The sequence below is a fragment of the Notamacropus eugenii genome, chromosome 5 (genome assembly GCF_028372415.1).
Source record: "Notamacropus eugenii isolate mMacEug1 chromosome 5, mMacEug1.pri_v2, whole genome shotgun sequence".
Classification (NCBI taxonomy): domain Eukaryota; kingdom Metazoa; phylum Chordata; class Mammalia; order Diprotodontia; family Macropodidae; genus Notamacropus; species Notamacropus eugenii.
The window spans coordinates 343,270,472-343,282,603 of NC_092876.1; the positions used below are offsets into that span (position 1 = coordinate 343,270,472).

The 12,132-nt window shown below is 41.5% G+C and overlaps 1 protein-coding gene across 2 annotated transcripts in view; it reads right to left on the reverse strand.

Moving 5' to 3' along the window:
- Positions 1-200: 200 nt before the first annotated feature.
- The window catches only part of CASR (calcium sensing receptor), a 152,882-nt gene continuing 140,950 nt past the window's right edge, over positions 201-12,132 (reverse strand). For both annotated transcript variants that reach the window (XM_072613824.1, XM_072613823.1), the window contains 2 exons: positions 10,376-10,499; positions 201-2,763 (listed from right to left, as the gene is read on the reverse strand). In XM_072613824.1, the coding sequence (XP_072469925.1) occupies positions 1,265-2,763; positions 10,376-10,499 (1,623 nt within the window). In that variant the 3' untranslated portion in view covers positions 201-1,264. The remainder of the gene's footprint in view (positions 2,764-10,375; positions 10,500-12,132) is intronic.

Here is a 12,132-nt window from a genome sequence, read left to right on the forward strand (position 1 = left end):
CTCAGTTTCCCCATCTGTTAAACAAGAGGGTCAAACTAGAGGGCCTCTAGTGCCCTTTCTAATTCTAGATCTTTGATCGTATGGTACATACTTCTATGAATCTAGTGTGTTTCCCACTACACTCTTCTGCCTTCCAGGCCTATCCCTTCCATTCCCAAGAGCATGCACTAGCATTTACTGCTGAAAATGAGAGAGAGACAGGAGCTTAACAATATTATATTATGTAAGCAAGATTGTGAAAATGTTCATTTTATCTTCTCCCACCCCCCACTCCCAGAATATTAAAACAAACAACTCTTGAAAGCAAAAGCTACATGGAGAAAGCTCAAGCACAGATACATACTCATTGAATTTACAGCTGGATCTACCAATCATGGTGTCTGTAACACATCCTGGACATAAGCATAGACAATAGTACAAAGGGCTGCTGGCCAGCATTTAAGACTTTCCAAATTAGCAGCGGTAAGGAAGAGATCCAATGTCTTATGGTTTATAAATAAGAAGAAGCATTTATACGTGCTTTATTTTGAACACTGAAAATACTTTACATGGCCAGGCTACATCCACTGGCATTCTGCCTTTTCCTTGAGTCATGCCACACCTGAAATCCTCTGAATCTGTAGTCAGGTTCTCACTGAAGCATCTTAGGCTGTCAGTTTTCTTCCAGAACAGATATTTAACATATGTCATTTAATACACACACCCACAGGCATACACACCACAGAGGAGGAAATGCCTTGTTGGTTATCCCTTGTTGACACTGTGGTGGCTTAGAATAGAAGAACAGAAACTGGTTTTCAGGAGAAATAGGACTATATCCCAGAATCCCAGAGCTAGAAGAGACTTCAGAGGCCAGCTGGGTCAACCGCTATCTGAGCAGGAATCTCCTGCAAGTTGTCAGTCATCCAGCCTCCACTTGAAGACGTCAAATGATCAGGATCCCACTACCGCCCAAAGCAGCCCCTTCCATTTCTGGCCATCTCTGAATGTTGCGGAACTTCCCCCTATACACCAAGTAGCATTAAAAGGCAGTTTCATTGCTCTAAACCCCCAAAAGAGCATGACTTTGGGATTTTTTTTAGTTCTCAGTCTCGCAACTTAAATGATCCAATCTAAGTTCAAGATTCTACTTGGTTCTCCTTACATCTCCAGAGGGAAAGAGATATCTCTACAGCAGTACACTATACTTTCCTCCAACAATTGGACGATGTGCTTTAATGAGGCTTTTTCTCTGAATCCTCTGTGGATCAGCAGCTGTTTCACTTTAGGAATGGAGTTTCTTTTCTGTGACGGCACTGCCGCCTCCGCTGATGATAAAACCCCGTGAGTTAGACACAACAAGGGCTGGGGACATTTCTTCGGGGATCTGGGTCCCTGGCTGGCTATCAGCTACCACGGACTCACTGGAGCCCAAGACCCCGCTGCCCAGTCCTGATCCAGCTTCGTCGCTCTGAAGGGGCAGTAAAGCTTGGCGCCGTCCCAGGCTGTCACCACTATTCTGGGCCTCAAGGGAGTTCTGCTGCTTGGTGACCTTGTGGGCCATAGCATTTTTCTGGGGTTCATCGAAACTCAGAGAAAAGGTAACCGTCCCACTGCCAAAGATCACTTTCTGCTTACAGCGGTGCTGCTGCTGCTGTGGCCGCTGCTGCTGGGGGGTCAAGGGTTGTTGTTGCTGCTGCTGCAGCTGCTGCTGCTGCTGCCCTTTCTCCCTCTCAGGCTGTGGGAAGGGGTCCTCAGAGTTGCTCTTGCTGCTCATGGAAGAGGACGGGGTAGAGCCGGTGGAGCCCCCGAGGCTGTTGGATCGTTTCCTGGAGACGTTGCTGCGGCGCAGCGTGGCCCGGGCGGCCACCTTGAATGCATGGGCTGCGGTGCTGCAGCGCACCTCCTCGATGGTATTGCGGGAGGGTTTGAAGAGGATGATATAGACCTTGTTGAAAAAGATGCAGGCCAGCAACCCGAAGCTGGCCGCTAGGATAGCAATGACCTCCACGGCAGAGACGAACTTGCCATAGGTGCTGGCGTAGGCAGGGATGAAGGAGATCCAGACGATGAAGAAGATGAGCATGCTGAAGGTGATGAACTTGGCTTCGTTGAAGTTCTCCGGCAGCTTCCTGGACTTGAACGCGAAGAAGAAGCAGATGGCAGCTAGAAGGCAGGTGTAGCCAATTAGGAAGCCGAGGGCCATAAGGGACCCTTCATGGCAGGTGACAAAGATGATTTCATCTTCTAGCTCATAGTTCCGGTAGCTAGAAGGGGGAGCATTGTAGAGCCAAATGACACATATGACAATCTGCATGAATGTGCAAAGGAAAACGAGGAGAAACTGCAGGTTGAGACCCCACCACTTGCGGTGGAGGCTGGTGGGAATCTTAGCCTCAAACACCAAAAGGATCCGATTGGTCTTCACCAAGATGCAAGAGATGCACAATACAAAGCTGATCCCGAACGCCGGCTGGCGCAGGCAACACGTCCAGTCCTGGGGCTCGCCGATGAAGAACAAGGAGCTGGAGAAACAGCAAATCAAGGAAAAGAGAAGCAGGTAGGAGAGTTCCCTGTTGGTTGCCTTGACGATGGGTGTATTTCGGAACTTGATGAAGACTCCAAGTACAAAAGATGTTAGGAAGATACCCAGAACTGCAAAAAGGGTAAGGGCAATTCCGAATGGCTCTGTCCAAGAAAGAAATTCGATCTGCTTAGCAATGCAAGAAGTATGATTCTCATTGGACCAGGAGTCATCAGGACACTTGTCACAAGCACTTGCATCTGCAAAACACCATTGGATAGAATTCATTTGCAACATAGAAGACACAAACTTGATGGGCAGAAGCTGCCCTTGGAACATGAATATTTGGAAGTAGCACCTGTGTTTTATGAGGAACACTTAGCTTTCAATCACTTTGGATAAAATGTTGGGGTCTGTAGAAACTCTGGTTAGTAACCTCTTGGCAAGAGGGTGTGATTGACCTGTGATACATGGGGCATTGGCTTATACAGAATTGGATAAGAGCAGCAGAGCTAGAAAGAGCTTCCAACCTCCTTATTTTACAGATGAGGAAACTGAAATACAGAGGGGTTAATCAATCAATCATAGGATCACAACTTTAGAATTGGAAAGGACCTTAAAAGCCTTGAAGACCAACTCCCTCATTTCATAGATGAGGAAGGAAAGCTAACAGAAGTTAAATGATTTGACTAGGGTCACACAACTAGTTAAGAGTCTGAAGCAGGATACAGACTCAGGTCTCCCTGACTCCAAGGACAGCTCCCTAACCATTGAGTCACGTGGCATAGATTTAGAGATCAAAGGAATCTCAGAAGCCTTCTAGTCCCACCTTCTCATTTTACAGATGAGAAGACTGATTCTAACAAAGGTTAAGTGACTTTCTGATGATCACATGTCTGATATCAGGAGTAATATCTGAATTAAGGTCCTCTGACTCCAGGATTAATGTTCTTTCAACTGTACCAAGGTATCTCCTGAAGGAGTTATTCACTTTCCTCCTACTTCTCTCCTGGACTGCATTTCCTACAAATTTTTGAGGGCAGAGCACCCTAGAGGTTTTTGTTTTCTGATGGAGAATGGAAAAGGCATATATTTGTGTGTGTATGTATGTGTGTGTGTGTGTGTGTGTGTGTGTGTGTGTGTATGGACTTAGAACTTTGGGGGGGAGGATGGGCAGGGACAGGGATATGCATCTGCCTCTGACCAGAGCAGAATCATATATGTGAATTGCAGGTGAGCCTGGAAAATGTGGGAATTTTCATTTCCACTCATTGCCACCGACCATACTATAGAAATGCATGTTAGTATGGGAGAAAAGACAAAACCAAAATGATGAAGAAAGAGATGAGGGAACCATATTTCCCTACCGTTGTACCCCATTGTCCCATCCTCACTCTTTCGGGAAGCACTGCTATTCAAATTAGAGCATATTTTTGTAATGGTTCTTTCAACTCCTCTACCTCATTTTCTTTGTAATGTATTGAAAACATTTATTTGTTTTTTTAATTACATTTTCTTTTTGCAATCAGCAAAAAAAGTGCCTTCTCTCTCTCACATGCCAACACCTCTCCCTCCACCCAAATCAAAAACACAAGAAAAACAAAATCCCTGTTGTGAGCATGTACAGTAAAGCAAAACACATTTTCCATATTGGCTATGTATGTCCAAAAAAATGAGTCACCCTGTACTTTGAATCCTTCACCTCTACATCAGAAAGAGTACTTCATCATGAGTCATCTGAAATTGTGGTTGATCATTATGCTGATCAGAGCTCCAAATTCTTTCAGTTGTTGGTCTTTACTGTATTGTTCTCATTGTATAAATTGTTCTCTTGGTTCACTTCAATCTTCAGCTGTTCATACAGGTCTTCCAAGGTTTTTCTGAAACCATCCCCTTCATCATTTCTTACAACACATTTATATATGATAACTTGTTCAGACATTTCCTAATTTATGGATACTCTTTCGGAGTCCCATTTTTTGCCACCTCAAAAAGAGCTATAAATTCTTTGTACATTTTTAGGCAGAGATTATTTTGATTAGGACTAATCCTTCCCTTAACCTCCCTTCCCTTTCCTTCCTATTTTCCTGTTGACTGAAATATACTTCTTTACCCACTCACATGTATGTCTGTGTATATTTTTCCCTCCTTTGACCAGTTCAAGTGAGGGTGAGATTGAAGTGTCAACTTCTACCCCCTGATTATATGAGATATTTCCCTTTAATTTTCCTTCCTCCCTACCCTCTCCCTCCACTCCCACACATACACTGTGTATTCTCTTTTTTTTCCATTCTTAAAATCATCAGACTATAACAGAAGCACTCCCAGGTCTTCTGTCTAATTAGACACTATGACCCCTGATGAGGATAAGGCTCAGAGAAAACATATAAATTATCTCCCAAAATTGAAATGTAAATAGTTTCTTTGGTCCCTTTTGATTGTTTGCTTATATTTACCTGTTAACGTTTCTCTTACCTCCTATGTTTGAACTTTTTATTCATCTCTAGACTTTTCATCAAGAACACTTGGAAATTCTCTATTTCAAGAAAGATTAATTTTTCCCCTGTAGCTTTATACTCAGTTTTGTAGGATAAATTATTCTTGGCCATAAACCTATATTTTTTGCCTTTTGTAATATTACATTCCAAGTTCTCTGTTCCTTGATGGTGGTGGCTGCTAAAACTTATGTATGACTCTTACTATGACTCCTCAGTACTTGAATTCTTTCAGATTGCTTACAGTAGTTTTTTCTTTGACCTAGAATCTCTGGACTTTGTCTATGATGTCTCTAGAAGTTTTCATTTTATTAGGAGGTGATCAATTATTCTTTCTATTTTCCAATTTGTCCTTTGTTTCTAAGAGATCTGGGCAGTGTTTCTCTAAGATTTCTCGAAATAGGATGTTTAGGCTCTATTTTTGGTCATGGCATTCCAAATAGTTGAATCATCCTTAAATTTTTTCCTCCTCAATATGTTTTCCAGACAGTTGTTTTCTTTTGTTGTGAAATATCTTATATTTTCTTCCATTTTTTTCAGTAATTTGACTTTGTTTTAATATTTCTCATGGAATCATTGGCTTCTATTTGAAATTTCAAGGATTTTGTTGCTTGGGCAAGGTTTTGTATCTCTTCTGCCAAGCTGTTAATTCCTTTTTCAATTCTTTATTTCATAGCTCTCATTTCTTTTCCTTTTTTCTCTAGCTCTCACTTCATTACTTAAATTTTTTTTTAACTCTTTTAAAGAAAATTCTTTCTTTATCTTTTCCAGGAGTTCAAGCTGAATTTGTGCCTGAGTTCTTATTCTTTTTTCTCTGAGGCTTTGCTTGTAGATGTTTAGGAGTCACTCTCTTCTTCTGTGTTGTGTCTTGAATTCTGCCACCATGGGTGGCTTTACGGTGGCTTCTTTTTTGTTGTTTGCTCATTTTTCCAGCCTACTTCATGACTTTAAATATGATGTTACTGCTGGGTGCTGCCACATTTCTGAAGGAAAGTCTGGGCTGGTCCCGTTGCTGCTTTCTTGGGGTACTGAGCATTGTGTTATTCCAGGATCTCAGGTACAAGCTGGGGACCAGTGAGCTTTTAATACTTCTAAAGTGGTTTGATCCAGGGCAAAGTCTGATTGCTGCTCCCTTGTCTGAGTTCTGAAAGTTTCTGATTTGGATTTGGGTCTGAGCAATATTGCTGCCCTATGAACTACCTGTTCACCTGCTGCTTCAGAGTAACATGACTATAGACACTTTTTGATCTGGGATTTCTGCTTTGGGTATACCTTTTGTAGGTATCAAAATGGGCTAGATGCTGGAACTGAGACCCTGCTCTGCTCCTGTGATTGGAGCCATATCAATGCTGCTTGAACTTTCACCTTTCTTTGTATATCCCTCAGAGCCTTCCTACCTGGGAATCTCACCCTGAGGGGAAGGTCTCCTTCTTAGTTCATCCTGAATCTATAAATCACAACTTGGTAGTGGGAGCCAAAGCTGCCACGGGGCATCTGTTCTCCCACCCCTGCAGCACCCTGGATCTGAGAACTCTTCTAGTCCCTGTTCACAGTTTCTTTCTGGGCACTAGAACATTCCTGGGCAGTTTGTGACTGACTAGACCCACCCCCAGAGTCTGTATTTTCTGTCTCCAAATGACAACCTGGTCTGGAAAAAATTATCCCAGTGACTTATTCAGGACTTTTTTTTTTTTATCAGGATTTGGTCTGGTTCATTTTCTAAATCTACGTGGAGTTTCTTTTTGTTTGTTTTAGCTTGCTCACTATTTCCTACCCTTATGCCATCTTGGCTTTGCCTCCCTTATTTCTTTTTTAGAAGATTGATTTCTGTTTTATAAACAGCCAAAATGAATCAGGAGCAGTTTCCACTATAATCGGATCTATTCCTTAGTTTTCTGCCTCAGAACTTTAATACAGCCTTCCTAGGCTCACAGATTTAGAGCTATAAGGGACCTTGAAAGTCATCAAGCCATACCCCATTTAACAGATGAAGAAACAGAGCCCCAGAGAGTTTAAATGACTTGCTCAAGGTTACACAGTTGGTAAATGTTCTGAGGCAAGATTTGAAACCAGGTCTTCAGTTGCAAATAGATTTAGCAAAATTTTTATCAGGCCTATGAAATCTTTGTTAACCCACGTCCAGTGATTCTTACTTCAAAACTTCTAAAGACTGAAAGGACCACCAATGCACAATGTAACCTTATGGACCTTAGTACATGGTTTCCTCGGCCCCACCCCAACAGAAGACCTACCTTGTGGCTAACCTTCTGGTAAAGATTTTCTCTACTCTTAGACTGGTTGGTCTTTAGGTGACAGTCGGTCACCTAACCCATATTCAAAGCCTTCCCATCTTGGTAGAACCTGTCAAAGTTCATAGTAAGTACTTAAAAAAATGTTGAATTGAAATGAAAATTGAACTGAATCCCTCAGGTTGGTGTGAGGTGAAGCCACTCTACTCAGTTACTAGAGGAAGAGATAATATGTTGCTAATGCTCTCTATCTACCTATCTATGGTATTTTCATCCTTGTAATTATTATAACCATATGCCTTTAGGATTGACCCCCTCAGGGTAAGGGCTCAAGAGAGTCTTGTGATTCACCACTTTGAGGTATGAAAGCTAAGGATATGAAAATGGTCTCTAGTCTCTATTTACCCTTGGGTTGGGTTTAGCCTAGCCAAAGGTGGGGAAATAGGGGTGGGCCCACATGGGAGCACTGGTTTAGAAGTAGAAAACTTGATAGTCTTCATGGAAGCAACCACATAGCAAAAAGGGAAGGACTGGAAGAAAAGTGTGCTCAGGTCATGTAGTCACAAGCCATGGGTGGAAGATGTAGTTATCAGCAGAAGATCCAGTTTACAAAATTGTCTCTGGGGCAGTAGGCAGAATGGAGATAACGTGTGAAAGAGCAAGCAATTTCTAAGAGTGCCAGAGCATAGCCTCTAGGAGAAAGGTGAGGTGACCTAAGTCCAAAAGAGTTTTGGGGTCCAGATAGGGAAGAGCATTTGTAAGAGAATGAAGAAAGGTTTTCCAAAGCAGTCAATGAAAAGTGAGGTAACTCAAGACAACCAATTTACTAGGGAGTTCTAGACCTGGAATCAGGAATATCTGATTTCAAATGCTGTATCACATTTACTAGCTGTGTGAATCTGGGTAACCTCTCTTGCTCTGAGTCTTGGATTCAGTGACCTCTAAGGTCCCTTACACCTTTACAGCTATGAACCCATAATACCATGAGGAGAACATTCCTGGTCCCATGCCAGACTCTGCCAACCTGAGCACTGGAGAAGTAGATTCCAAAGGGCTGTACATGGTAATTCTGGCCAGTCAAATCCACATCAATGTAACCAGAATCTGCAAGAAATTAGACTGAGAAGAAAATTAGGCTTAATAAAAAAAAGCAGCCTATGCTTTTCAAGTGCAGGGATTGTCTTACAAGTCTTTATGTCCTTAAATGTCATACCTCTAAGCACATTTCTCCCCACTTTCCTTCCTGCAACTCTTGGAATAGTGAACAAATCCAAGCTACTATTCCTAGAAAGCACATGTCAATCATTTGCCTTATGACCCTAATCACCATCCCTGAGGCTGTCCCCCTGCCCATAACACTCTCCCTGGCCACCATTTCCCTATTTATTTTGTCTTCTATTAGAATGGAAGCTCTTTGAGGACAGGGACACTCTTGCTTTTTGTATTTCTAACCTCAGGGCTTAATGCTATGCCTGGCACATATTGGTTGGTTGTTCTCCTTTGTGCTCAAAGAGGACCAAAATGACATCACTATGTTGGGGTCAAGGTCCAGTGTGTACAACTGTGGCTGATCAGACCAGTAAGAGCTTGGAAGGAAGGTTCTATCACAAGTCAGGCACATGGAGTCCATATGAACATTTAGAGTAGAGATGTCTCTAGATTTGTGCATCTTTTGTTTGTTTTGAACTACTTCAATTCTATTTTGCTCATATAGCATAGCACCGTCTTTGATGTGGACACACCATGTTGGGTAGTCCTGTACTAATGTCTCCCATGTCTCACAATCGATTCCAAAATGCTTCAGAGAGACTTTGAGAGTGTGTTTGTATCACTTCTTCTGACCTTCGCGTGAGCACTTGCCTTGTGTGAGTTCTCCATAAAACAGTCTTTAGGCAGACAGACGTTTGGAATTTGAACACAGCCAGCCCATTGGAGTTGCCCTCTCTGTAGTTGAATGTTTGGCAGTTCAGCTCAAGAAAGGACCTTAGTGTCCTGTACCTTATCTTACCAGGTGATCTTCAGAATCTTCCTAAGATAATTCAAATAGAAGTCATTCAGTTTCCTGGCATGGTGCTGCATACTATCCAGGTTTCACAGTCAATGAGATCAGCTCAAGGGCTCTGGAGATCTTCAGTTTGGCATTCACTCTAATACCTCTTCTCTCCCACACTTTCCTGCAAAGCCTCCCAAACACTGAGCTAGCTCTGGCAATGCATGTATCAATCCCATTATCACTGCATTCAAAATTTCTCCATTTGCTATAAGTGATGGCTCCATATATGGATGGTGTGGTGCTGGCTGATGGAGCACCTGTGTTTTGGGGGGTTTTTTGTGTTAAATGTTAGGCCAAAATTAACACAAGTGGCAGAGAATTGATCCTTCGTTGCATCTCAACCTCAGAGGTTGCATTGAGTGCACAATCATCTGCAAACAAAAAGTTATGTACTAACTGCCTCCACTTTAGTCTTGGCTTGTGGCCTTTCCAAGTTGAAGAATTTACCATCAGTATAGGAGCTGACCTGATGCCATTTTCATCCTCATTAAAGGCTTCTGAAAACATCATACTTATGGGAGCAAGTCACTCCACCAGTGTCTGGGAAAGTGTGAAAACATTATCCATTATCCAGAACCCATGTAAGTATGCCATCATGAAACTTGACACACATATTAAGTATTTAATAAATTCTTTTTTTATTTATTCATATACGTAGTAGTCACTTAATATATATTTGGTGAATTAATGAATCAGAGTACTATTATCTTCCCCCAAAGAGGCAGCAGGGCATAGTAGATGCAGAGCAGGCTGACGGTGGAATCAGGAAGACCTGGGTGCAAATTCTGCTTCTGATAACATGCTAGTTGTGTGACTATGAACAAGTCGCAACTTTTGAGTGACCCCAGACAATTCTCTAAGGTTGTAAATTGTTGATGTGGGTAGATGGAGGATGCTTACACATCCTTAGATGGAGGGTGTTTACACATCTCAAGAGTTATTAGTTGATAAAATAAAAACCAAAACAATTCCACCCTAGTAAGGGGCTTCATTTACTCATGCTAGTCCCCAAGGTAAGCCTCAGAGAGCTTTCATTCAAACCTTTAATCATGTAGGACAAGATTCTTTCTCTTACCTGTTTCATCACTGTATTCGCCATCGGGACATTCCACGCATTCAAAGCAACAAGTGGGCTCCCCCTCAATGATTCCTTTCCTGGTTCCTGCCAAGCAGTCTCTGCTGCAGTTGGAAAATGGCACCTTAAGCATGAAAAGGAAAAAAATGAATTGTATTAGCCTAGGAAGGGGTTTGGTGCTGGTTTAATTCAAAATAAATTTTCTTCTGATGTATATCCTAGGCTTTATCTTAAAATCTTTAATTTTTCAATGATCAATAATCTGTTTCATTCCCTCCCATATCCTTCCATCTCCCCCATTAACTCTTTGGTGCTGATTTTAAGAGCACACAAGATGAAAGAAAATTGATTTGGGAGTGGGGCTTGCATAGTGGCAGCACAAGCCAAAATATGAGCAAAAAACCCACCTCATTTTGTGTCATTCCATATATAGTTTTTCCAGTATTGTGTTGCTCTTGTAATAATTTTTGCTCGGTCTTTTCGGTTGTGTCTGATTCTTTATGACTCCTTTTGGGAAAGTTTTCCTGGCAAAGATACTGGAGTAGCTTTCCATTTCCTTTTCCAGCTCATTTTACAGATGAGGAAACTGACGCAAAGGGGTGAAATGATGTAGTGTCTGAAGCTGGATTTGAACTCAGACCTTCTTAACTCCAGAACTGCTGCTCTATTCATTGCACTACTCAGCTGCCCTTATAATAATCACAGCTACATTTATGCAGCACTTTCAGGTTTGTAAAGAACTTCACATATATATTATCTTATTTGATCCTCATAACACTCTTGTGTGGTTGATGCTACCATCACCCCCACTTTACAGATGAGGAAACAGACTGAGAGAGGTTAAGTGATTTATCCAGAGTAACACAGCTATTAAACATTTGAGATAGAATTTGAACTTGGGTCTTTTTGACCAAAAATCTAACCTTCTTGACACTGTCAATTAGCTGTCTTATTTATACAAGAGGGTGAAAATGTGTGAATGTGTACACAGATATTGACATGGGTATTGTGGCTACATGACAACTGTTTGGTCAGTGCTTGGAAAATGCTTGAGTGATATTTTTTTCTTCATTGAATTGACTGGTTTTTTAATGTATCATATATTTATTTGGGGTATGGGTGTATGCATATGTGTATATGTATGCATGCATGCATATGTGTAGAGAACTGTGGGGAATAGATAAAATTTGAATAAGAGATGACCTCTCCCCTCAGGAAGTTAATAATTTAGTAAATAAAATAAGAATAGCTCATATTTATGTAGTGCGTTCAAAACAACCTTGTGAGGATAGATTTAGTGTTATCTCATTTTTGTCAATGAGGAGTTCCAGGTCTTAGGTTTTGAGATTCTGTGAAGCTTAGAAAGATTAAATAACTTGCCCAAAGTCATGACACCAATGAGTTGTTGGAGCTGATTTGTGAACCCAAGTCTTCTGATTCCAATTCTACTGTTCTAGCATATAGTCACCTTCTCCCCAGTCCCCCAAAGAATTTGATTAATGAGGAAGTTAAGGCAGCAGGGCATAAGGAAAGGAGCATTGGATCAGGGCTCAGAGAATCTGGTTTCTAATCCTACTTCTGCCATGTAGTTTCTATGTGGCCTATGTGTCAGTTTCCTCTATTTTCTTTTTTTTTTCAGCCAAAGTAAAACAAATTCTATTAAAGATTTGCCATATTGGGTTGACTCTTAAGAAGCCTAACTATTTGTGATGCTTATATTGACAAGTGTGCCAGATAGAATCTCAGCTAGACAGAGT